At 40.5% G+C, this 27092-nt stretch overlaps 1 protein-coding gene and 1 long non-coding RNA gene across 10 annotated transcripts in view; one reads left to right on the top strand and one right to left on the bottom strand.

Moving 5' to 3' along the window:
• ABCC9 (ATP binding cassette subfamily C member 9) overlaps nucleotides 1-26121 on the top strand; it is a 151220-nt gene extending 125099 nt beyond the window's left edge. For 5 of the 8 annotated variants that reach the window (XM_070048295.1, XM_070048296.1, XM_070048298.1 and 2 more), the window contains 10 exons: nucleotides 9864-9965; nucleotides 10703-10823; nucleotides 12013-12143; nucleotides 13218-13296; nucleotides 15428-15536; nucleotides 16722-16825; nucleotides 17679-17812; nucleotides 20477-20539; nucleotides 21146-21321; nucleotides 24667-26121. In XM_070048295.1, coding sequence (XP_069904396.1) covers nucleotides 9864-9965; nucleotides 10703-10823; nucleotides 12013-12143; nucleotides 13218-13296; nucleotides 15428-15536; nucleotides 16722-16825; nucleotides 17679-17812; nucleotides 20477-20539; nucleotides 21146-21283 — 981 coding nt within the window. In that variant the 3' untranslated portion in view covers nucleotides 21284-21321; nucleotides 24667-26121. 8 annotated transcript variants of the gene reach the window in all.
• Nucleotides 1-27092, bottom strand: part of LOC108176990 (uncharacterized) — a 102027-nt gene that overhangs the window by 49786 nt on the left and 25149 nt on the right. Inside the window, exon 1 of one of the 2 annotated variants that reach the window (XR_011379023.1) lies at nucleotides 17645-17774. The exons of the other annotated variant lie outside the window; for it this stretch is intronic. This is a non-coding gene — a long non-coding RNA (uncharacterized lncRNA). Of the gene's footprint in view, nucleotides 1-17644; nucleotides 17775-27092 lie in introns of those variants that run through there. 2 annotated transcript variants of the gene reach the window in all.

The following is a 27092-nucleotide window of genomic DNA, read 5'->3' as shown; positions in this document are numbered from 1 at the left end:
CTTCGCATTTGCTGGCCTTTTAAATAGATCAGGTTTGTTTAGGTCACGGATGAAGTCTGTCATAATGTTTTAGCTAATGGCAAGACAAATAGCCAGAAAAGCAGAAATTCATTCTGTGTTCATTAGTCTGTAGACTACATAAGTTAATGGAATGGCAAATATTTGTATAACTTCAGTTTTTTTCTCCAAAGAGCAAATTTGACTAGTGAACAGATGTACTCATTTTCTCCACTGAGCTGGACAGACCTGAGAGAGAGCACACAACTTTTGGTGTTCTAAGCCAGTGGAGGATCACATTAGCACAAAAGGAAAAAAAAAGTGGTTGATCATCTATTGCTTCCTCCATTCCGTATGATAGAGAACAAGCTGTGACACTGTGTGGACTAGGTCTAACATGTGCGTTGCTGTGATTCGTAGTTTGTCAGTGATAAAATAACAATATGTACTTATTGAGGGTATTATATTTAAAAATAATATCAGTCATCTAGTACTACAATTTATAAATGCATTCAAGAAATGCCTTTTGAATGGTTGAATGAAAGAATGAATGAATGGAAATAGTACCTGTCCTACTGAGTGGGTCGTAAGTCAACCAGCCAGACTGAAGTTGGAGGCAGATGAGCTAGAGGTCCTACAAGGGAAGGAATAAATTTTTCTGGGGCAGGTGTTGTGGTGCAGAGGTAAGGTACCACCTTCAATGCCCACATTCCCTATCAGAGTGCTGGTTCCAGTCCTGGATGCTCCACTTCTGATCCAGTTCCCTGCTAATGCACCTGGGAAAGCAGTGGGAGTTGCCCACCTCCACCTCTACTCCCCATGTGGGATACCTGTATGGCATTCCAAGCTCCTGGCTTTGGCCTGGCCCAGCCCTGGTCTTTGCAGTCCTTTGGAGGGTGAAACAAAAGTTAAGTCATTGATTAGTGGAAACAGAATGATATGGAGCCTTGGACACCCTTGTGAGTCTTAATTAGGATTTCTCACTAGGTTGTTGAGATTCAAAGCTCACGAGAATTGGGGATTTATCCTCATGGTTACAGCACCAGTTAAGATGCCTACATCTCACATCAGAGTGTCTGGACTGAATGCCTGGCTGCAGTTCCTGAGGCCAGTTTCCTGTTCATGCAGACCTGGGAGGCATCCGTAGTGGCTACGGTACTTGGGGTCCTGCCACCCAGCATGGGAGACCTAGATGAAGCTCCTGGCTCCAAGCTTTGACTAACAAGGATGGGTTTTATGCATCATTTGGGGAGTAAACCAGCAAATAGAAAAGGATCTCCATCCATCTCTCTCTCTCTCTCTGTCTCTCTCCCCCTCCCTCCCCCAAATAAATTTTTTTTAAATAAATAAATCATGGGCATGGAATTGAATGATAATTTTATTTTGGTGCCAAAATGTGTTGAAATATCTGCATAATTTTTTTCATAGTAGGTATTTTCCATGAACCTTTTGAAGACCCTTAATGTACATAGATCTCAAAAATTTTTTGTACCAAAATAAACTTACCCTCTAATTAATTCCATTTACAATCACATTTCAGAGTACCTTCATATAAGTGATTATGTAAAATTTTTTCAGCAATACACCATAATTATATTTCACAAATTATTGAGATACGCATGTGCAGCACGCATCTTCAAGCAAACCACATGTTCTGTCTGCGTAGCCAGAAGACAAAGACTGTGGAGGCCCATGACTGCCAAGAAAGGGCAGGTCAGGAAACATTAGGGAGGAAAAGCAGCCAAACTGAGAGGGATTTCATTGAGTTTGTCCCAAAACGTTCACACACACACACACACACACACACACACACACACAAACGGGAAAAAGCAATTGATTCTGCCTACCTAGAAAGGAATTCTAGTTCCACCTGCTGAGAACCAAGGGAGAGACTGACACTCTAAAAACAATGCCTTTTGTGCTGTTGCTTTATAATACCTTTCTCGTGACCTCTTCTCTTTGCTTTCTGTGTTTTGTCATCCTCCCAAGATTTGATGTATAGTCTCATGACTAACGGCCCCCTCTGACTCCATTTAAAAGCTAATAGAAAAAGTTGAGCAGTTGTTTGCTCCTATTTTGGAGGGTTCATGTTAAGTTGTGGTAAGAAACTTTGATTGGCTTTCTGCAAAAATGCCAGGCATGTCTGCTGACCAAGCCAAGGTTCAAAGTCCTTTGTGTATGGTTTGTCTCTGTCGCTTGCACTTATGTGGCAGTAAACTCATAGAGATACACACACACACACACACACATCCCTCTCAACAGTCCCAGAAATCCAACATAGGACCTCTTGCATTCACTCTCATTGTATTGTGAGTCCATAGACTTTTCATTAAGTTAGGTACGTTTAAATACAAATGCTGTAATCCAAGAATGTATGCCATAGCAGGAGTGCTGAATAAATTAAGGAGATAACTCCTACTGGGAAATACTCTACCCTTCCAATTGTACGTGTAGCAGTGACCTCATTATTACCATGCTTCTGAGGCTGCATCCACAGCACTGCAGCCACACTCTGCATTATGTTGAGCTATGGGGCCTTGGGGACTAGGGTGTGAACTGTTGTCTGAATCTCACAGCTGCACATACTCTGCCATATCAGTCATTTGTTAAAAAGTAAGTAGGGAGACATCTATCTGGTCCAGGAAATCTACATTGATGTTATCTGAAGCTGCAACACAGCCCCCTCCTCTCTCTGGCCTGTGCCATATTTCTCAGTGAATTAACACCCCACATCTGCTAAGAGCAGCACCAGGACTGGAGTGGTATAAGGAGGGTCACTGCCTTGGTCATCAGTTCAAAGAGGCAGCAAGCAGGATTTCCTAATGCAGATCCAGGGATTTCACCAAGTCTTAAATCCTGAACTCGCAGCCTTCGTGGTAAAAGGAGGAAACTTGAAGGCATGGCTTTCTGTGGCCACTTTGCTGTCGCTGACTAACTGTGCAATGATATCTTGTTACTCACAGAAAAGCCCAGGAGAGGGACAGGAGGGAAGCCAGAGCAGGAACACCTAGTGCGGTGTTTGGAAGGGGCCCTGAGCCACTTCCAATTGTGGTTTATCGTTTGAGTGGGGGCTCTCCTCCTTGGTCCATTGGTGTTCAGTAATCCATTCTTTATCTGCATAGGCAGCTTTTCTATGGAACATCAGCCTCGCATACTGCATGCATCTCATACTCATTCTGAATTGAGGGAAAAAAATAAAGGTTGTAAGGCGCTCACATCTCGAAAGCACAGGATAAAAGGATTTGGCTGGTAGGGATGCAGCGAGAGCGTGGCCACCCGGCTTGCTCTGGCAGCACAAGGGACTGTTTGTCCTCAGGGTGCCGAGGGCAGCGGGCCACGGCTGTGTGCGATGTGTCACTGCAGCCTGCTCTCGGGTGCTGTTCGCACGCTGTGCTTCAGCGCACAGTGTTTGCTCTGCACTAACCAATTCCAGTTCTTTGGCATTGGTGTTGCCATTTGCAAAAATTGTGTAACTTTATCTAAAGGCCGTCTTTCCAAGGCTTTGTCTTGCTGTGTGGTGAAAGGATAAAAGAAAATTCACATCAGGAAGCCAAAAAAAAAAAAAAAAAAAAACCTGACAAAGAGGCCTCAGAGTCAACAGGCTCAAGGCAAAATGCTCTTGGGGCTGAGCTTGTGACAGCCCTGCTTTGTGAAACAGTACGCTTCCGCCAGAGCCAGGTGTGCACTGGTCATCATTTGCAAGCCCTCATAGATTCTCCAGGGCACTCAAAGGTGCCACCGAGGTACACCCCTGAGGGTTACATGAAAGACAAACATCAGTTGCTATTAACTCTTTTTTTTTATTCTGTTTTTAAAAATTATTTGAAAGAGAGAGGTAGAGACAGAGGGAAGGAGGGAGAGAGGGAAAAAGAGAGAGAGAGGTCTTCCATCCACTGGTTCACTTCCCAAATGGCTGCAACAGCCCAAGCTGATCCGATCTGAAGCCAGGAGCTTCTTCTGGGTCTCCCACATGGGTGCAGGGGTCCAAGGACTTCAGCCATTCTCCATTGTTCCTCCAGGCGCATTAGCAGGGAGCTGGATCGGAAGTGGAGCAGCCAAGACTCAAACCAGCACCCATGCTATTGAATCTTCAGTAGTCTGATTCATAGAGAATTACAACTTTGATTAGAATTCCACACACAGACAAATGGAACTGAATGGCTAGAAATCTGACAGCAGCCCTTCAGGAGGGAACTGTTGAATGTGCCAAATCGGTGTATGCTAGACTTCAGCCTTGTTGGAGAAGATGCCTCGTGGTCGGGCTCCTGTGAGAGTGGTTAAGTCATAGTGCAGGTGCTTCTGTGATTCTGTTGAATCTCTCATTGAAGTCTGATTTCTCACAGAATAGGTTGTTGGGATGTGTAACGCCCTAGCAGTAGGATGGAGGCTGTTTGAGACCCCTATGACTGTCCTGTTTTTCCTTTGTTCTTGTACTTTTTTTTTTTTTTTTTTTTTTTGACAGGCAGAGTGGACAGTGAGAGAGAGAGACAGAGAGAAAGGTCTTCCTTTGCCGTTGGTTCACCCTCCAATGGCCGCCGCGGCTGGCGCGCTGCGGCCGGCGCACCGCGCTGATCCGATGGCAGGAGCCAGGAGCCAGGTGCTTTTCCTGGTTTCCCATGGGGTGCAGGGCCCAAGCACCTGGGCCATCCTCCACTGCACTCCCTGGCCACAGCAGAGGGCTGGCCTGGAAGAGGGGCAACCGGGACAGAATCCGGCGCCCCGACCGGGACTAGAACCCGGTGTGCCGGCGCCGCTAGGCGGAGGATTAGCCTAGTGAGCCGCGGCGCCGGCCCTGTTCTTGTACTGCTTTTAAGCCACTTTGCTGTTCACATATTGGCAGAGAGTGGGAAGAAAGTGTAACTGAAGTCCTTGCATTGAATGGTTTAGGAAGTGGAAAATGGAGAGCTAATAGAAGCTTTGATATTCTCTATCAATTTCACATTTCTACGTGATTATACCCTTTCAATGGAAGTAATTGGAATTTGCTATTAAATTTCTTGAAGCACACTGTGCACAAAGTTCTCTCCCTATGCAAGATAGAAGTCTGATCATATACTTGCAAAAACATTCCAGTTCCTTAGAAAAACTTATTTTTGAGCAGTGGTAATAATCCAGCATAATTAATCTAGTATAATTAAAAGACATGAATAGCACTTTTTTAAAAAGAAACAGGTGTACAAATGTGTTTGTGGTAGGTAAAATAACTATTATAGATATTAAACTAGCTTGAAAACTGGTATATGTATTTGAATTAACTATTTCTCAAGTCCTGATGTTTTTATTATAAATTATACCTCAAAAAGCTATGGTAGCTTCTTTTGTTGAAGTGTCAGAAGGATTATCTCAATAACATTATAGGTGACTTTGAATATATTTTTAGTTACTGGACCATGATAAAGTATAATGACCATATTGAAAATTTTACAAGTATTTTTTTTTAAAGATTGGCTTATTTGAAAGAGTCGGAGGGAGTTACAGGGACAGATGTTCCATCCTCTGGCTCACTCCCTAGGTGGCCACAATGGCAGGCATTGAGCCAGCCTCCCACATGGGTGGTAGGGGCCAAACGCTTTGGCCATGTTCCTCTGCTTTTCCCATGCACATTGGAAGTAGAGCAGCCAGGACACGAACGGGCACCCCTGTGGTGGTGCTATCTCTACATCACCATGCCTGCCCCTCTTACAAGTAGGTTTGAAAACATGAATCACATGAAAGAAGCCCCCCAAAATACACTGACTGCTTGTTGGTCAGCCTCTCCCTTTGTTCCTGTCATCGGCACTTCTTTTTGTGTGTCTTTGCAGCTCTTTCGCCAGGATTTGATGACTTACCTGCTACCAGAATTATTTAAACCAATAGAAAGTAGTTGAAAGTATTATTTAATTAAATCTACCATTTGGTTCTATATAATGTGATTCCTTGAATCCAATACAGAATACACATTTCCCTAATAAGCTAAATGATAGAGAAAGTATTCAATGTCTCATGTTCCCCATATTACATTGGTACCAGGACTGCCACTTAATTTGCACTTATTTAGATGCAGTGGTAATGATGATGGCTTTGCTTCAGTGTCCCAGATGTGACCTTGTTGTATTTTAGTGCTGTTCAAATCTGCTGTTTGTTGAGGAAAATGCAGCAATGTAGCATTTTATGGGTTTCCCCCACACAATTGAAATAGTAAAAAAAAAAAAAAAAAGGAATTGAATGATGAAGTTCACGGCTTAGGTAAGAGTGTAAGAGTGCTGTTCACTTTAGAAAAGACAAACCCCTGACTTTTATATATAGCAAGGCATTTAAAAAGACAGTCATATTACAGTTCTAAATGGGGGATTAATCGGTCATAAAAGCCAGTGCTGGACTTCCCACTTTATCAAATATGCATCCTTATATTCTCTTGCCATGTTCAGCTCTTAAAATCTGGACAGGAGATAGGTGGAGAGCTAAATGATTCATAGGCATCCTAAAGGCAAAGTCAGGAGAAGTCCTAATTTAGAAGATTCTTGGCTCATAGGAAAACTCAGTGAATGTTTTATGAGAGGGTGACTTTATCCAGTCACTTACTCCATAAAGAATCCCTGGACCCGTACAGTGGACTTGGCTCACATCATTCCTGTTACGAGATCACAGTGGTCAGAATTCAAAGACTCTGTCCTTGTGGAAGTGGATGCATAACGAACATGGAACGAATGACAAAGAACAGTGCAGGTAACACTAAGGGCTTTGGGGAAAAGCAAACAGGAAAAATGGGACAGAGGAAAGCTCCCTGGCTGGGATTAGAAGCCAAGAGGCCACGGTAAGGAGGCGATTTTGAGTTGCATTTCAATGTTGAGAAGGAACTGAAGCCAGGCATCCGAGACCTGGGGACTGCATTTTAGGCTGTCAGTGGCAAACAGAAGCTGATTTGTTACCAGAACAGGAAACAGGCCGCTGTGACTGCAGTGGAATGAAGAACCAGGAATGGAATCTCAGATACGGTCAGCATTGGCAGGGTCTGGAATCCACACACTGTGTCATATGAGGCTTTGTCATCTGTCTGCGTTTGAACTTACTGTAAATGCAGTAGGAACACGTTGATGATTGTAGTCAGGGAAGTTATATGACTTGATACTTTTAAAAGAATGTATGAATGATGCTGCTTTTCCCAATGAAGTCAACTGGCAGAAAGCAAAGAATAGATATTCATTTTTCAGACTGTCTTGCTTCAAACCCTTAATGTATACATAACTCAAACTTCTCAGAAGCCCAATGACATTTTTTTATATCAAGCAAGGAACAGTTTGGTGGAAGAATCTCTTGGTTTTAATTTTACTTTCTGTAATTTATTACAAAAGCTTTTTTTTGGTTAATATTTTTTCCTATTTAGAGAAATATTTAATTGAAAGAGAAAGGGCAAAAGAGATCTCATTCATTCACAATTCAACACCTCAAATCCCTGCAATAGCTAGAACTGGGCAAGGCAGAAGCTAGGAGCCCGGAACTCAAAATAGGTCTCCCATGTGTTAGCAGGGACCCAAGTCTATGAGCCATTACCTGCTGCTTCCTAGGATAAATGCGAGCAGATTGAGGGGATGAGTGTTTAGCCCAGTGACTGAGATACCAGCATCCTGCATTAGAGAGTACCTTGGGCTTGGTTCCCAAGTGCCTGGCTCCTGACTTCAGCTTCCTGCTAATGCACACTCTGGCAGGTGACAGTAATGGCTCAATTAATTTAGTTCTTACCTGCCCCGTGGGGGACCTGGATGGAGTTCTGGGCTCTTGACTTCAGTCTGACCTTATCCTGGCCCGTTGCATGCATTTTAGGGGGTGAGCCAAAAGATGAGAACTCTCTCCCCCTGGATGTGTGTCTGCATCTCTCTCTGTCTGCCTCTCAAATAAATAAATAAAAAATTTCTAAGTAACTGGCATTTGTAAACCATAAAAGCATAGTCCAGACTAGTTAGATTCTATATCCATTTAGTTATTGCTACAACTAAAGCAGAAAAGAGGAAGACTTAGCAGGGTGGGATGTGAGAAGTTGTTAACAAATGGATATACCAGAACAAGCCGTCAAAGAAGGATTTACTACCTCTGGAATTTATTGCCTCGGGGGATTTACTTTCCATGGTTTCTTTATTCTTTGTAAAGATTATGGGAATCAATATACAAGTAACTTTTAGTTTCTGACCTTTGATGTTTTATGATGCACACAGATTTTAAAGCTTACGTCAAACATTTGAAAATCACCCAAGGGGCAAAAAAAAAAAAAAAAAGACATCCTGATTTGGGGAGATGGGGAAATTTAACTGGCATTTTACATTTTTTATTGCTTTCAAAATCTCGGTGAATTAGGTATCACTTCTGTTTTTCCAACGAAGAAATCGAGCCTCAGAGGGGTTTACATTACTTGTGTAATCTCACTAGCCAGTAATGGGTAAAGCAAGCATTCAAATCCAGATTCTGATTCCAAGGCTGTGCTCACTGATTGCTATCCAACAGTTTGATCTTTGGAGCTGTTTTCAAAAGAAGCAGTAATGTGCACATGTGAGCTGATCTGAGAAATTTCGTTGACTTCAGCATGTTAAACTCTATTGCTGTCACTAAAGTCTTGAAGTCCAGTTGCTAGGGTTTTTGATTTGTTTTGTAATTGTTGTTTGAGGGACCAGCACTATCTAGCTAGAGAAGGAGTTGACCAATGGGATAGAATGAGATAATTGTGGAAGTATCCTTGCCTGCAATCCTTCCTGCTTCTGGGACAAGTACTACATCCGAATGAGAAGCTGTTAGGATTTCTTCATCATGCAGTCTGTATTGCCTTACTATAACAAAATAGCTGAGGCTGGGATGCTCTAGGGCCCCCTCTGGCAGTGGCCTTTCTGTTGGCAGAGTCTCACGGTGGCACAGCATCACACTGCATGAGACAGAAAGTGTGCATGTGTGTGTCTTCTGGTTTCTCTGCCTCTTATAAAGCCACTACTATTCAATCATAGGGGCTCCACCCCGATGACATCCGATCATGTTCATCTCCCAAAAGCCTCACCTCTGAACAGCGTAGTTTGGTTTCCACCCTCCTAAAGCTTCATGATGGGGTTATATGTCAATCCGTGAGCCCTCAGGGGACACATTGAAACCATATCCCTAACCCTTCAAGAACGAGAGCTAAGAATATTGGGAAATGGAAAAAGAACAAGGTGTTAAAAAATGAACAGATGTCCCTTGTCTTTCGTTGGAGTCTGTGGCTGACATCAATGAATTTTTAAGTTTGCAAAAGAGTTTATCATTGAGCAATGGAAAATTCAGATAATCTGACATGTCCATACTTCTAATTGATGAGCAAATATAATTCTTCTTGTTTACATGGAATCTGTAGATTTTATGTCCCAGACCCTGAGCCCAGATAGTTGACAAAGAGTTCAGATACAAATCCTAACAAATTAATCACAGGCAGATTTCTGCAAGGACTTCACTATAGTCCACAGGGGACCTATCATAATCCCAACATGAGCGCACATGAAATCTAAGTGAGAAAACCAGGTCCAAAAGTAACTGCTTGGCTGGCCACACAGTGCAGTAGAAATTAAAAACAGACAGAAAACTGTATGTGTGATCCTTGTCATGCCACGAACTGCCGCCTGTCTTTGGGCGTAAGTACTGTACCTTCCTCTGGGCACAGATCGTCATGTATATATGGAGACTATATTATTCCCTGTTCCCGCCTAGTGTTGTGAGGGATTAGTCTCCACATCCTTGGTATCTTTTCTGTGAAATTTACACAATTCCGGGACACACGTGGAGTGACCCATGTCCTCTGAGTGGTCAGCTCTCTAAGTAGATTGAGATATTTGGTTTCAGAATGTGGGAATAATATTTTCACACTTTCTCCTCTTTAGGATTATCTGGGAGCTTGTATTGTCCTCACTGCCTCAATTGCATCCATTAGCGGGTCTTCCAATTCTGGATTGGTGGGCCTGGGTCTGCTGTATGCACTCACGGTAGGTATGGGTGAAAAATACCTGTCTTCGTGCACTGTTGGAGGTGCTTTCTATAGCTCCTATCAACTGTCTTGCATGAAATGTTAGAGAAGTTTGAGACTCATAGTGAGATGATAGTAAATACCAATAAATAACAGTAAACTTAGATCCAAACCTAGCCTTTTAGGAAAGCTTAGGTTCATCTCTGTCAACCAATTTTTAAACACTCTTTCTACTTTCCAAATGCCCACAGAAGCCAGAGCTGGGCCAAGTCAAAGCCAGAAGTCTGGACCCGAATTCAGGTCTCCCACATGGGTGGCAGGCACTCAAATGCTTGAACCTTCATCTGCTGGCCCCTCAGAGTGTGCATTAACAGGAAGCTGAGTGGGAAGCAGAGGAGCCAGGATGTGAACCAGGCATGGCCATAGGGGATGCAGGTGTCCCAAGTGGCATCTTAACTGCTGTGCCAAATGCCTACCCAAGGAAATACGAATTTAAAAGAGATAGATACAGACATAAATATGGGAAAATTAAGGACAGTTCAAAGAACGGTAACATTGAAGACCCCTGAAGAAGGACAGACACTGTGCTGCCATATCTCATGAAATGTTCTGGACTTAGATAACTGGTAGAACTTAAGAATTGTTCACATGACGCATGTTAACTACCCAAGTTACCCTATTCTCCAAATATCCAGTCATTATGAAAAGTTCTTACTTCCAAATGTGTTATATATCTATTTTTGTCCCCTGACACAGATAACCAACTACCTGAACTGGGTGGTGAGGAACTTGGCTGATCTGGAAGTCCAGATGGGTGCAGTGAAAAAAGTGAACAGCTTCTTGACTATGGAGTCTGAGAACTATGAGGGCACCATGGGTATGGCTCTGAGTCTCACCTGGTTCCATTGAAATGTTCATGTCAATCAAATGGTTGTTCTTGGTTTTGTTTTCCACTTTCTTATCTAGAGGGCTTCCTCTCATCTTGGCTGTGCATATGTACACCTGAAAACAATTCAACTCTTCTGGCCTAAAACATCTTGGCTAGAACCAGAGTCCAGAGAGATATTATTTAATAATATTTAAAGAGTTAGGAAAATAGTAGGGCTTTATCAAATTAGTTGCCAGCCTAAGACTGTGAACTATCATCTTTTCTTTCTCAAGCCCTTATAAATGTAGATGTCAAGAAATTTGAATCTTAAAGTATGGCCTGGGGTTCTCAGCTTATTGGAATTAAAATGGCAGGAAATTCAAGACTGAGGATGGAATGGTCTTTATTAAGTGCAAATCTCAAGGTTAGAATGCTTTGCTTTGCCTAAATTCTGCAACAGTTATCTCATGATTCAAGGATAAAATCCAGGTAATTTAGCTAGGACCACTAGATCCTTCATTCACAGCCCTTGCCCACATACCCGGTATCATTTCTCATCATCCATCCATCCATACTGGCACAATGACCATGCTAGACTGTCCTCTCATCTTTGTTCTTTTAAAACAGTTTTCCCTCTCTCTCATCCCTCACGATCCATGTCAGGCACCATCTTCTCTCGGGATCCTCTGAAACACTCAGGTTACCGCAACGCCTCGAGTCCAGCCCCATCCGATGGCTCTTCATGTACTACAGTGGCTACTGACTGGCTTGTACGCTGCTACAAGGATGCAGCAAGCAGCTCCAGTTAGCGCTTTTATCTCCATATTCTTAGCACCTTGCAGAGTACCTCACATGTAGAAAGCCCAACTGACTAGACAAACAAATCAATTCACAAATGAACTACCTCTGTTCACCTTGAATACAACTGAGTGCTGGAATGCTGAAGATGTGCTAGTTCATGTTCCAAACATGTGCACACACACAAACACACACTTGTGCACAACTGCTTTAAAAGTTCTTAACCAAAAGGCATTTACTTGAATGTAATTTAAATGTTAACTCAAGAATTACATGCAATATTACTTTAAATTTTTAAAATTATATAGAAATGTACATGTATAAATGTGTGTTTCCATATCTGTTATCTTTCTTCTATCAATCTATTTATGAGTCTGTCTTTTTCACATACCCCACCCAGATCCTTCTCAAGTTCCCGAACATTGGCCACAAGAAGGGGAGATCAAGATTCATGATTTGTGTGTCAGATATGAAAATAATCTGAAACCTGTTCTTAAACATGTCAAGGCTTACATCAAACCTGGGCAAAAGGTATGGAATTCACTATCATTGGATGTGTTTTATGCATAAAACTTCTGATGGATCCCAGGCCATTTTCACTGAAGCTCTTTAAGGTTAGTCAATTCTACTGCCATCTAAGGTCTTCAAATAAAGTAGGTAAAGTCTCACCAGGCTCTCACAAGATCCCTTGCATTATAAAGGTCAAATTGTCTGCAGAAAAGGGAGAGACAGGATCTGTGTACAGTTTGTGTTCTCTAAGTCATGTTGTGATTCATTAACCTCCCATAAAGATCCAAAAAGTCTACACTAGACCGGCTTTCTTTAAGATTTATTTTACTTATTTGAAAGACAGTTACAGAGAGAGGTAGAGACAGGGAGAGAGAGAGAGGTCTTCCATCTGCTGGTTCACTCCCCAAATGGCTGCAATGGCCAGAGCTGGGCTGATCCAAAGCCAGGAGCTTTTTCTAGGTCTCCCATGTGGGTGCAGGGGCCCAAGGACTTGGGCCATCATATGCTGTTTTCCAAGGCCATAGCAGAGAGCTGGAGTGGAAGTGGAGCAACTGGGACTTGACCCTGTGCCTATATGGGGTGCTGGGGCTTTTAACACACTGTGCCACAGTGCCTGCCCCACTTACTTGTTTTGAAAACTTTGTGGCTTCAGGCCCATGGCCATCCCAGACATCCCATGAGTACCATTGCATTCATTCCATCTCTAGCCCCACAATGACTTCTTTCAGTTATTGTCAACAGAAGAAATGAGTCCACAGACACACACTCATTCAATTTTTCATTATAAGCCAATGCTTTTAAGATACAGTAGACTTAATTATCAGTCCGAAAATATACTAAATGTAAACACTTAGGCCATGAAAGGAAAACAATACAACCACATAGAAAAGGAATAAGAATGAAATCACTGAAGGATTTGATGAAGATTCTATGTGTTTATCTTGATGACGATAATTCATTAAGGGAGAATTAAAATAATGATTGTAATGTAACTTTTGAAATGTAGGTGTGGTTTTATGTTGGTTAAAATGCTTGTGTCCATTCTCTGTGCTTTGTCTGAGTTCCCCTCTTTCTGAGTCACTGTTGCTTTCATAGGTTGGTATATGTGGCCGCACTGGCAGTGGCAAGTCATCATTATCCCTGGCTTTCTTCAGAATGGTTGACATATTTGATGGTAAGATGTGAGCTATAATCTTTGGCAATTTTTCAAAACCAGTTTAGACCATGGGGTGCTTCACTTAAAAAATACGTCAACTTCCTTAATTGTGCAGAAATGAAAAGTATTTACAAGCACTTTGTCTCTACACCTGGTTTAAGGCAGTTATCCCAAGTAAACAGGCCAGCGGTAAAGAAACAGCATAGAATTGGGGACATGAAATGATTAGGTCTAAAGTCAGGTCTGGAGATTATGGCTCAAGAATAAAAGGCACTGACCTTGCCCAGCAGAGGGTGGAGACTAGCATTTCAAGAGGAAATAAGAGAAGACGGCCTTGCTTCCCTCACACTATAAATAGATCTTCTTTCCAACAAAGGAAAAAACTACAAGGAGATCAGTAATCTGCATGGTAAATACTGGAGATGATTCTTGACAACCATCTTCTTACTAATGTTTGATGGTCTTGAGTTTTTCCCAATGGGGCAACCTTCTCTGTAAAGTGCCAAGCTCATATTAACAATATCCCCAAATATTTATTCACCCACAAAACTGTTAGTATGATAGGTAAAAGCATAGAACTCACTGAATCTGTGTTTTAACAAAGCAAAGTCACATTATTTAGTCTATCAAGTATCCTATAAATAGGCCAGGACATAAGCCATCTTGAGAGTGGATTTAGCCATGAACTACAAAACCAGCAAAAGCAAGTAGTTAAAATTATTATCTGTGATGATGATGATTAGCACTTTCTATTTTTATTGCACTTGAGAGTTTATATTCTTTGACTTACTTGAAAGCTTTGTGAGATAAAGAGTTTAATTTTTCAACAGCAAAGCTGAACTATGGTAAGTGCACTGCTTTGCTGTTAGGATTCAGGAATAGGGTAACAGCTATCCGTGGGTTAGTACTTGCCTTTCCCGTGGATAATAATAAAATACGTAACTTTTTAGGGACATTCTACTGGACTGGCATTATAAGACAAATACATGATCAAAAGACAGCTGGAAAACTTTTCATCAAAAAAATTATGTGGTTATGACATTGGCTTAGTCCTCATGAGTTCAGAAACATGATTTCAGGCTGCATGTGAACTACCAATGACTTGTTCTCTGTTTTAAGAGATAATGTACTTTCTGAAAGAGTTTAAGATTAATCACCCTTGCCTGCCGTTGAATCTAAACCCACCTGGGGAAGGACTGCAGCTGCCATTTTTAGCCTGGCTTGCTACCTGAGACAATACTCGGTGGCAGGGTATCGTCTTTGCACAAAAATGAGATGTCAGATGAATCTGTCAAGTTGAAGAAAGAATAATGGGACTGCACACATCTTTATAGGGCTATACACAGTGTAGAGAAATGTGTTAAAATATGATGTACATTGTAAGATTTCCTTTTTTATTTGCTAAGTACTCTTAAATCAATGCAGAAATGCATGACAGACAAAAATCCTGGTCATCAAAGAACTTATATTCTAGTTGGAGAAGGGATAATTGCAAAGATAAGTAAATGTAGATAGAATGTGAGATTCTGATAGATCTCCTGGAAGAAAAAATAATAATAAAACAGGGAAGGGGAGGATAAAGGAATTCTAGAAGGAACTCAAAAAGGAGCAGATGTAAACAACAAAACTGAAAACCCATTTAGGATATGTGCCTAAGAAATATAAACTCTCACTAACATGTATTTTTCTTTCTAAAATTTATTTTTTTATTTTAAAGACAAAGATATTCCACCCACGGTTCACACATCAAATGCCCACAATAGCCAGGGCTGTGCCGAACCTCAGCCTTAATCTTGGGGCTCAGTCTGAATCAACCACATGGGTGTCAGTGATTCAAGTACTTGAGCCATCATCTGCTGCCTCCCGTGGTGCACATTAGCAAGAACCAGGATCAGAAGTTCAGTAGCCAAGACCTGAGCAGGGCACTGTGATATGGGACGTGAAATGGCATCCCCAGTGGTAACTTAGCAGCTGCACCAAACACACACCCCTAAAATGTGTATTTTCCTAGAGACACATTATGACGGGTCTGATACTGAAATTGAAAACCCCATTTCTTCCTTGAAGAAGGAAAGAAGTTGTCATCTGTAACCAAAGGAGATTTTACTTGATTTTACTACATGCCTGTAATTTTGGTTTCTCCTTACAGGAAAGATTGTCATTGATGGGATAGATATTTCCAAACTACCTTTACACACACTGCGGTCTAGACTTTCAATCATTCTGCAGGATCCAATACTATTCAGTGGTTCTATTAGGTAAGTGACAAACGCAGCAAAAAAAAACAAACAAACAAACAAACAAACAAACAAAAAAACCTTGGGATTTACTCTTTGGCCTCTAAGAAGGATTTATTTTAAAAATTGTTTTTCAGTAGATAGGAAATAACACTATCAAGATAGTAAGATCAAATACTAGGGAACTTCAAAAGTTTGTGAGAAATGACATTCTAAGATTAGTCTATGTTGGTGCATACTTTTCCATAAAACATGTTCCTAGGAGCTTTCTGAAGACCCCTTATATTCTGATAATCGAGATTGGGAGACCCTAGAATTGCTAATGAACCCATAAAGCCTAATTCCTTAAATTTCCAGCTGTTTCTCCCTTTCAGTTTGATTCTACAGAAGCCACCACATCTCTGAATTTGGATTTTGGGCCATTTCTGAGATATTCTATCCTATAGCCACCTGCCAAACTCTTGGTCTCTGGCCTGGCCTTGGCAGACATTCTGAGTAGACTCATCCTTTTACCTAACTCCAATCTCTGAGCTTTACTTTTAGTCCAAACCACTTTGCAGAAGCTGCTCCAGTCTTTTCTAGTCCTGATTCTTAGTCTCCCTCCACCAGAGAAAGAGGTCTCTACTGCTATCTGCTAAACTTTAAATATATGAAATCCGTACATAGTTGTTTTTTCAAAATGTACATTCTTCATGAACCTTCTTAAGTATTCTTGTAGTGTATGATTAAATTCTCAAAGCTTTAAATTCTGTAGAAGTTCTGGCTTTATCAAGCTATTTACTAATACCATCATTAATTCCTATCTTTGAGTATATTACTTGTGAATGTTACTGCTGTGGTTCATGCCATACACGGTACCTAAAAACAACGTAAATTGTCATGTAAATCAATGTATTGTGAATCACTTCCACAGGAATATGTTAACAAGACGCTGTTCACGTTATACCAAGCATAAAGAAGGAGTGGTTGGATTCAAGTAATGAAACTGACCCTATCTCATGTATATAAACTTCCCTATGGATGCAATCAAAACCATCTTTTTATGACATTAAGGTCATTCCTTCATTGATCAAGCATGAAATCACTGCCTATACTGTTCTAAGTGTTGAATGCACAGCAAGAACCAAAGAAAGAGAAACACAAGAAGCAAATAAACATAGAAGTTCACCTATCTTTGTTCCCTAATTAAATGATTTTTCCTTACAGATTTAATTTAGATCCAGAGTGCAAATGCACAGATGACAGGCTCTGGGAAGCTCTAGAAATTGCTCAGCTGAAGAATATGGTCAAGTCTCTATCAGGAGGTCTAGGTATATTTTCCAAGTAATACACTGATCACGTTCTTCTGCAATGAGTTCTGCATTTTTCTATCTACATTTCATGCTGAAATCACTGAATTCTAGTTGCTTAGTCCCCTTGTGTTTCAATTAGTCTCTTAAAGGTCGATAGAACTTTTCAGAATTTATTGACTGCCCATGGGGTAGGAGAGGATGAGCAAATCCCATTCCTTGTGAGCACTTGAGAATACTCCAGTTAATCCCTGTATCTGCTCTGTCTTCTCCTGCTGTGGGGTCAGGCCACTGTAATCCGAATTCCTGGCATTCATTGATGCTCAGCTCCCAGACTACACACTTACTCTCAGGAGGTGGAGGAGTCCCTTGCAGAATGGCTAAGGTTAGGAGCTCTATGTGCCGTTCAGGAAAAGGCCATTTCTCCTCGATGGGAGCCATTGTCCACGCTGTCAGGAAATCATTTTCCTATTGTTGATATATCACAGTTGTTAGTTTACTTGGGACAGTGGCCTACTCAAGCATATTACATCCATACCATATTCAATTTCTTAAAAACCTCTACTACAAAGTAGCAATTCATCTCTCTGGACCCTAGAGAAGGATATTAAATGAAAATTATATTAAAAAATCTCCAAGGTCTTCCTGTACTCAAAATGCTTGAAAATACTTTATATCCCATCAGGAGGCAATTCACTATCTGTTGTCAAAAATAGGATGATCCAGGGTCATCTTAATTTTCCCAAAGTCTTGCTTATCCAGGAGGAAGTCCTTGTACCACTGTTAGACACACAACATATTTGTTCCTGCTTTCCCCAAGGAAAAGGGCAGCAGCATTACCTTAATGACATCATTGATTCTTCCTCTGGTTTAGATGCAGTTGTCACTGAAGGTGGGGAGAACTTCAGCGTTGGGCAGAGACAGCTGTTCTGCCTCGCTAGGGCCTTTGTCCGCAAGAGCAGCATTCTCATCATGGATGAAGCGACGGCTTCCATCGACATGGCCACAGTGAGTGCATAGTCTGTACTGTACACATTGGTAGGCTGGGGAGATATGCATGGCAATACTCCTTCCACTTCCCTGATGTGATTCTGAATCTTTAGTTCTATTGTTTTGAGTGAGTTCTCAACTCTCTCCTTGATCAAACCATTGAGAAATGATACATGCTTTAAAGGAGTTCCCATTACTAATAACCAAAAAGTAAATTTGCCATCACTTTTCTTCTCTCATTTTAATTTCTTCGTAAGTTCAGGCCTGCAGAAATATTCTAAGGAAGGTAAAATTCCCAAATTATTTTTAACTGTTAGTTGGAAAATAATAATTGCATGTGTTTGTGGGTTTGTAGTAGGATGTTGTGATCCATGTAAACACTGTAGAATGTCCATGAAGTCAGTCATCATATCTATCACATCAGTGATTTGTTTTTGTTTTTGTTTTTGTTTTTTTTTCAGCAAGAACATCTAAAACCCATTTTAGCAACTTGGAAAGTGTAATCCATTATTATTGACTATGGTCACCATGAAGTCCAATATATCACTAAAACTGTTGGCTATTACCAAAAGGCAAAGCTCAGAAGCACTGGCAGATACAAGAGTGTAGATTAGTATGGCTGTTGTGGAAAATAGTGAGAAGCTTTTCAAAAAGCTGCAAATACAGTTTCCATATGATCTGGCATTCTCGCCTCGTTATTTATCACAAGGAATTTAAGTCAGTATTTCACAGAGATAACCTGCAGCTCCATGTTCATTGCATTGCTATTAACAAAAGCCAAGATATAAAATCAACCAAAGTGACCATAAATGAATGAATGGATAAAATGTGTACACACATACCATGGGATACTATACAGTTTTTTAAAATATGGAAATCCTGTCATGTACAACAGTATGAATGAAACTGGAGGGCATTAGGCTAAGCAAAATAAATTTCTAAGGCAAGCAAGAAGGACGTCAGTTGTAAGTTGATCCCAGAAACAGGATAGAAAGATGGCTCTTGAGGCAAGGGGCTGGATGAGAAAGGAAAACATTCATCAGTTTCCATTAGGTTGAAGGAACAAGTTTTAATGATATGTTGCACTGCATTTAAGCATCACTCTTTGAAAAATGTTCAAGACAGTCAAATTTCAGGGCTCAGTTGATCAGAGTCCTGCACCATATTCTAGTATGATGCTATAAAAGTTCTAGAATACAGTATGTAAATCTTTAATCAGTTTTAATGATGACCAAAAGCAACCATTTACAAAAGCAATCTGAAGAAGGTGGATTTGCTAGGATTAATAATGAGCTTTGTGTTTTCACGATAAAAAGCCAGAAACTTTGCCCGTTCAAAGAAATTATTTAAAAGTGTCACGTATGTCCAAGACAACCTCGTCTGGAGAAAATGTCATGTTAAGATGCAAATTGTGTATGGGTTAACAATGTTATTCTTTTAAAAGTTAATTTGAAGTTAAAAGTTTGCCATCAGAAAGCTAAGGAAAAAAAAATGATACCCACACACATACTCGACATTGTGTCAAACTATCCAACCAAAGTGAATTAAGTCCAAGATAGTGAAGAGACTATTATAACTGAGATACTAATTTGACATCATTTTTCCTATTAAGAATTCTAATCAAGGTGCCTATGCGAAGTAATATAATTTAAATCAACATAATTTAAAGCAATCAAATGGTCTCTCATCAAGCCATTTTATCAAGTAAGTGGAAGTGCATCAAGATTAATGTTAATTACAAAGATTTAGCAATCCTGGGGTTATTGTAAGGATAATCCTGCTGGGGCACAGGGAGCAGAGAGACAGATTATTAATTAACTGGCACTGAACCATTTGGAAGAAAGAAAGAACATCACATTAAGACTTAACTAATGCAGTTTTCTCTAGGAAAGAGATGGAAACTTTACCCAGAATATCTTTTAAAATATATTTTTAAAAAAATGTGCTAGGAATAAAAATGGGTCCTGCCTGAAATGTTCTTTATTGGATCAAAATCCAAATTTTTGGCCTGGGTTTGTTTTGCCCTTTTTGGACTCAAAGGTTAATACCTTGGGTTTTGTTGATTTTTGAGTATTTGTAGTATAGTGGAAGTGAACAGTTTTAAAGATTACATTAGTCATTTAAGCAGCAGAGAGAGACTGGGAGAGAGAGAGAGAGAGAGCTCCAATGCACTGTTTCATTCCCCAGATGCCTGAAGCTGTCAGAGCTTGACCAGAGCTGAAGCAAGGTACTCAGGCCAGGTCTCTAATATGGGTGGCAGGGACCGAAGTAGCTGAGCCCTCAGTGTTAACCCGCCTGGGTCTGCAGGAAGTTGGCAGTCAGAAGCCAGAGCCGGAAATTGAACCCAAGCACCCTGCTGTGGGTGTAGACATCTTCAGTGCTAGGCTAAATGCTCACTTTGGCAAGTCAACATTTTGATGTTCAAATGCTTTGTTTCCTCTTTTGGGTTCCCTGGTGCAAAATCTTAGTGACTCCATGCTGATCACTGAGTTTTATTTGCACTTTGAGGACACCGATCAACTCCAACATGAGCTTGCCGCTAGGGACTGCTCCCTCTGTCTTCCACTGAAGATTCGGGAGTGAGAGTACTCAGAAGGGATTTGACATGTTTGAGGGACACAATGTTGTGGCCAGAGGAAAGTAGTCCCAAGAAGGTTGACGCTTGATTGATTTTTTTGGCAGGAAAACATTTTACAGAAAGTGGTGATGACAGCCTTTGCAGACCGCACCGTGGTCACCATAGCTGTAAGTATGGGAGCCAGGAGTGGTGTACTCCACTTTGCTGATTGTTCTAAGATCCTATAATCTTTATGCTGGAGCACTTAAAATATATCTGTTGAATTGCTAGTATTTCCATGTCTGTACAAAAAGGAAACACAAGCATATTTTGAAAGCCTTGTTCTTTTTCCAACTCTCTGCTCTACCTAACTCCCTCAATTCCAGTCAGACATCCGAAATCTAAGGGTTCCAGTAGGTCATGCACCAGGTACAGAAGATAGTTCATATGGAATAATTCTCTTCAGTTTTCTGATGGTCTAATGCACTCAAATGCAAAATTTCTCGATTACCAATTCTGCTACTATCTATACTTTTTTTTTTTTTTAAAGAAGACTGAGATATCTCACAGCAGCAGGTACTTTCTTTTAGATGGCCCCAACCTAATGGAACAATTGCTTAAATCCCTGTAATTCATGTCACAGTTGACTTAAAATAGGCAATGGTGTCCTGTCTCTTCCTCTTTGTAGAGAGATGAATTCTTGCTCACCTTAGATTGATGCTGAACTAATTTTTAATGGAGCCCTTGCTCATCCTTCCTCCTACTGATTCTCTTCTCTCCATTTCTCTCTCCAGCACCGTGTCTCTTCTATTGTGGATGCAGACCTTGTTTTAGTCTTTTCTGAGGGTATTTTAGTGGAGTGTGACACTGGTCCAAACTTGCTCACCCATAAGAATGGACTTTTTTCCACTCTGGTGATGACCAACAAGTAGACCGCCGTGATCTACTCTGCCAAGTATCCCATTCTCTGGTAGTTATCTTAGTGGCATCCCCTCCCTAAGGCCCTGCTAATGCTGTGATTGATGGGGAGGGCCAGGGTGAGGGAACTAACTGCAGGGTGTTCTTACACAAATCAGCTCAGTGGGGTGCTCCCCTTATGCCTAATACTGAATGGTAAAGCTGCTTTCAAATGTATACGTGCATGAGGTTATTTATGAAAGTAGAGAATGGGTTTACCTCCCCCTTAAGGACCAGTTTCATTGTTTCTTGAGGATGTTTTGTAGGCATCCTTAACCAACCATAGCCATTCCTTACCTGCCCTGAGGAATGCACCGTTTGATTTAAATAATTACTTAACTGTTAAGAGTTGTATACCATGTGCTTGCTATGGTTGCATTGTCTGGTAAGTGCTGTGTGGCAGAAAGAGCACCCTTTAAAGTGCAACATAGTCATGATAGCAGAAAAAGATGTCTGATCAATGCCCACCTTCTGAAAACTGTGCCCATTCTCCCAGTGAACTCTGTGGTTCCTCTAGCCTGGAGGACAATCATCAAAATAAGTCATTTCAATAAGGCATAAATGATTTAAGGATTGAGAAAATTGACTAATTTGAAAAATAGTTCCCTAATAGTTCCAAGAATTTTGTCAATGTAGAAGAAAGTGAGATATGTTGGATAATAGAGAACTTTCTATTGCCCCTACCTGACTTTGGAGAGAGGGAGAAAGCAGACCCTTCCCTACTCCAAAGACTGATTTTCTTTACTCTGCATGAAGCATGGAGTGCTTGGGTGGTCTTAGTGTGCATCTAAAAGATTATTTGAGCACCATTTGTATTTTTGATCAAAAAATTATACCCTCTTACCCGATTTCTGCTCTACTTTCACCGAGTACTTTTCCATTGTCTTCTGCACCTTTCGCTCACCCATTCTTTATTTCAAGACTACCAGGGTGAAGGTGGCCACTAGGACATCTAGAATTTCCCTGTTCACACCATCCAGTGGTGAGGGAAGAAGCATGGTAGGATTCTTCTGAATCGCAAAACTCCTCCTCCTCCTAACAGGCTCATAGAAAGAAGGACCACTATACACTTGCACTCCTTGTAGAGCCATCCTCAGCTCTGTTAAGAGTGATTATTTTTCCCTTGTAGTCTAAAAGTTGTTGTTTTACTTTTGTCAACTTCTGCTGAAAACTGTGAAATGTCTTTAAAAGATCATTTCTCCAGCTTCTACAAAGAAGCCCTCACACACCACAGCAGCCCATGGTCTTCATTCTTAATGAAATTTTAAAAATACTCCAGATGAACTAATCTCATTAACACAGTTACAACTGACACCATACTTTAAAAAAAAAAAAACTGTATTAGTGTGGAATAAACACCAACCGTATTTCTGTTAGCCAACATTTTTCCCCAATATTTTTAGACTATCAAGGCAATATTCATAATGCTGCAGTTAGAGACAGAGGCCAAATTCTGTTTTCCAAGGTATGATAGGGTTGTAAAAGATTTAATAACTTCTTGAAGGGAAAATGCACAATACCTATTAAATAGTCTGGTAAGTATAGTTTATATTTTTCTAAAAGCTAATCATTTTCCTCTCTTCTGATATTTCCTAAATCAGTATCAAGTGTTCCCACCATTCAGCTTGTCTATGGGGGCCGAAATAGTGGTGCAGGTTGTGGGCTGCACGATTGTTGAGCTCCATCTGTGTCTCTTTGCCCCTTAGCTATGACTGCTTGCTTTTCTGAGAGCATCAACACCAAAACTGCCCCATGGACAGGGCCCAGCATGATGCAGGCCTTAGCCTCTGGGGACAGCTCAGGTTGCACTTAGGAACTTTATGTAGCACAATAGATGCATGTCTAGGTTTGGAACTCTGGAGAGGGACTCCCATCAGCATGCTAAGCATGCTAATATTTCAATGTGCGGGGTCTAGGTCCAGTATAGCGACCCTCTCTGAACACTCAAGATGTGAGCAGTCCAAATGAAGAAGTGTTTTAACATGCATACTGGATTTCAAAGACAGTGCTAATAGAAGAATGTAAAAGAGCTCATGAATAATTACTATATTGGTTCCATGTCAAAATCAAAACATTTTTGATAGATTGGGTTATAGTATATTATGAACACATTTTCACCTGTTTCTTAAACTTTCAAATATGGTTCCTAGAAAATTTGAAGTTACACATGGGTCACATTGTATTTCAATTAGACAGTGCTAATCTTAAGAGTAGAAAAAGGCCTGCCACAGATTTTACTGTTCTAACTTATAAAAGGAATGCCAGTTGATGTCTACTCCCTCTTTGTGTGTGTCACACAGGGGCAGAACTGTTTTAACAAAGATCTCATTTGATCCTCTCCACCAGTCTGTTGAGGCAGGGACACTTTTTACCACCCACGGTTAAATGTGAAATGGGAAGCGTGGAATGTTAGATCTTTAGCTACAGGCTGTAGAACCCACGGGCAGGCCAGCCCAAGTCCGAGTCCCGTCTTACTTAAGAGCCTCCACTGTTAACCCGAAGGTTAATCATGACAGGCGAGTGCTCCTTTTAGGTACCAGGTCCCCCCAGTGAGAGAATTTAGTCAAGGGGGGGACTGTCTCCTATTTTGAAGTTAGTGAACCTGACTCTAATGCTGGTGCTATTCCTTGTTTGCAATGTGATCTCTTGTTTTTGCCTTATCTCTGGAAACCCAAATGGTTTCTCCTATATAGTAGAGAGCAACAGTACCCACAGTCTGGTATGTGTGTGGAGCACTTTGTATTTGGCGTATGTTCAACAAGTGGTTGGTTTTATTAGTAATTACTAACAGCAAAGCATCTCTCTAAGGGTACCATGCACAAATAAAGAACAGGTGCATGGCAGAGATCTCAAGACTGCGATGGCATGGGCATGTTTTAAAGTGCTGGATAATCCATATACTGCTGCCTGTTGGGATGGACTTCTCCATGTTATATTTCCAGAACTGAACTGCTTTCCAAGGTTCTGCAATTGGAATTTACCAACTCACACAAATTCTCCACTAAGATATGTGGGAACAAAATACAACCCGACTGGTTTCTGATGACCTCTCTTAGCATTTACATATTTGACAAACAGTTATTAACCTCTTTACACTTAAGTTTGTGTGGAAATGACAACACTGCTATGTTAACTATATTCAAGATAATACAGCTCACGTACTATCTAGCCATACTGGCCAGTTGTAAAAGTATGTAAACAAATGACACTTCAGATAAAAAAAAAAGGGGGAGAGGTTGGGTTTCCTGCCTCTCAAGGCACATCATGAATAATCCAGGAAATGGTCTAGAAAGTAATAATTGTGGCTTCGGCTTGCAGTCTGAACTCTAACAATGCCCTGTATTCTTTGCACTTACAGCATCGGGTTCACACCATTCTGACAGCAGACCTGGTGATTGTGATGAAGCGAGGAAATATCCTAGAATATGACACGCCGGAAAGCCTCCTGGCTCGGGAGGATGGAGTATTTGCCTCTTTTGTTCGTGCAGACATGTGAAGGGTTCTTAAAACGAGGCGTGCGTGTACAACCACGCTGTCATAACCTATTTGTGGATTATATAAGCTTGACCCTCATAAAATAGCATCTTAAATATTTACAAATTTTGTACAAGCAAATAAGTTGATATTTCTCTGTCCTATTCTTTAAAATGGTTTTCCAGAAGTATTACTGTTGAAAATGTTCATTATTGATGTTTCTCTACAATAGCAGTTGTATTACAACATGTAAACTATTCTAGGTGGTGACTCTAGGAAAATCTGTTGCATCTGTGTGTCCAGATGAGGTGACTGTGCCTTCACCTGAATCCAAATACTTCTGAAAAGTTCCACAGAGATGGACAAAAATGGTTCATGGCATGTAGATAATTGGAAAACATAGTGTTTCCTGAAAGTTAAACTTAGAACAGGATCAATACCCATTAATGCAATCTTAAAAATACTTTATAAAAATTGAACCAATCTCCTAAAATACTGCTGCCGTGAAATGTTTTATAAGGCTGCATAGGCATAATGCTTGTTACAAGTTATGCCACATTCTCTCACAGAGAAATGAGTTTTTCCCCATAGTGATAATGAGTTATGATATTTTAAACTGATATTTCTACATAGCCACTAAACTGAAAATCATGGTTGGCTAGGGCTCATAACTTTCGGTTACTTGAGTAAATGTTTGTTTACAAAACTAAATTGACTGAATAAAGTCAAGGATATGACTTTACATAATTAACCACTTAGTACATTATATATATTGTTGAAGATAAAAGTTCACCTTGAAATAATATTTAATATATAGGTACTTATACTTAACCAAATTTTGTTTGATTAATCAAATCAATTTTACTATTTTCAATTTTAAATACTTATTATAAATGCATAATGCTTTATTATCAAATCACAGGGTTACTGATATCATTGAATGCAAAAATACTTATCTGAAAGGCTCGACTTTTTACTGTTCCTCATGATTCACTGAGAGTTTGCTTAGCTCCAGATTAGAATCCTAAGACTTGTCTGAGTATCTGGTATTTGAGATCTGGGACCATGTCGTCTTTGTGCTCCTAGCACTAAATATAAATGCTCAGCCCACAGTCACCCTTCATAAATATAGTTGGCTGATCCATGGATTAGTTTTACTGCTAGCCATGTACCTATAACTGTGGGTTATTCTCTACTGTCCTGTGTTGTGTGTATTCTATTTATTCTCTAGTATGTATGAATGTTTTTATTCGACAACAAATGTGTTTATTCTATACGATATATGAAAACATACTGGATTGCTATTACCTAATAAATTACTCTGTTTGCACAGTTAAAAGGGTGGTTATTCCATTGCATGTCAACCAGGACTAAGCCATAGATCTAACTCAACACCACTTGCCAGCCAATGTCTGGTCTTACTTTGATGATTTTGTTTCATGTTTACCAGAGTCATGCACGTCATTACTTTCATAGATATAGGCTCTAGGGAATTGTCCTGTAAATGCAGTAACTAAGTAAATAATTTTTTAACATCTCTAATTACACAACTAGATATCTGGACTTTTCCCCAAACTTTACTGATCAGCTATGGTAGTCTTCCAGTATAGCTTTTGTCACACATTCTTTGATGTTCTTTGATTTACAATGCTATGATAATTCCCTTATTCACCCATTATCTACGCTTAAATGCAATTACCTAAGCTTAACCTCTTAGCCTAAGAAATATTAGGTGGGGCCAGTCCTGGGGTGCAGCAGGTTAAGCTACAATTTGCAGTGCTGGCATCCCATACAGGCACGAGTTCAAGTCCCGGCTGCTCCACTTCCCATTCAGCTCCCTGCTAATGTGCTTGGCAAACACTCAAGAATGGTCCACATCTGTGGGCCCCTACCCCTATGTGGGAGACCCTGAAGAAATTCCTGGCTTCAGCCTGGCCCAGCACTGACTGTTGCAGCCATTTCAGGAGTAAACCAGAGGATGGAAGATGTCTTTATCTCTCAGCCAAGGAGATGTATCCTGTAACTTGTGTTTCATTGTTTTCTTTAGTGACTGTGTACTATTTACATCAGTTTTTCTCAAGTGATAATAGGTTTCTCCTAGAACAAACTCTCCAATCAAAGTTTCAATCTGTATTTCCGGTTGATAGCCATAATTAACCAAGTTGAGAGAACATCAATGCACTGCAGTTATTAGGCTGCTTCCTTTTTTTATGGTCCATGCTATGTATAAAAAAAAAAAAAAAACTGACAGTCTGACAGTGACTTGAACATGAGTCCTGTTGTTGCTGACACCACCCCCCACTGCTAAGA

The sequence above is a fragment of the Oryctolagus cuniculus genome, chromosome 9 (genome assembly GCF_964237555.1).
Source record: "Oryctolagus cuniculus chromosome 9, mOryCun1.1, whole genome shotgun sequence".
Classification (NCBI taxonomy): Eukaryota; Metazoa; Chordata; class Mammalia; order Lagomorpha; family Leporidae; genus Oryctolagus; species Oryctolagus cuniculus.
The sequence above is the reverse complement of the archived record's forward strand: the minus strand, read 5'-3'. Positions and strand labels throughout refer to the sequence as shown.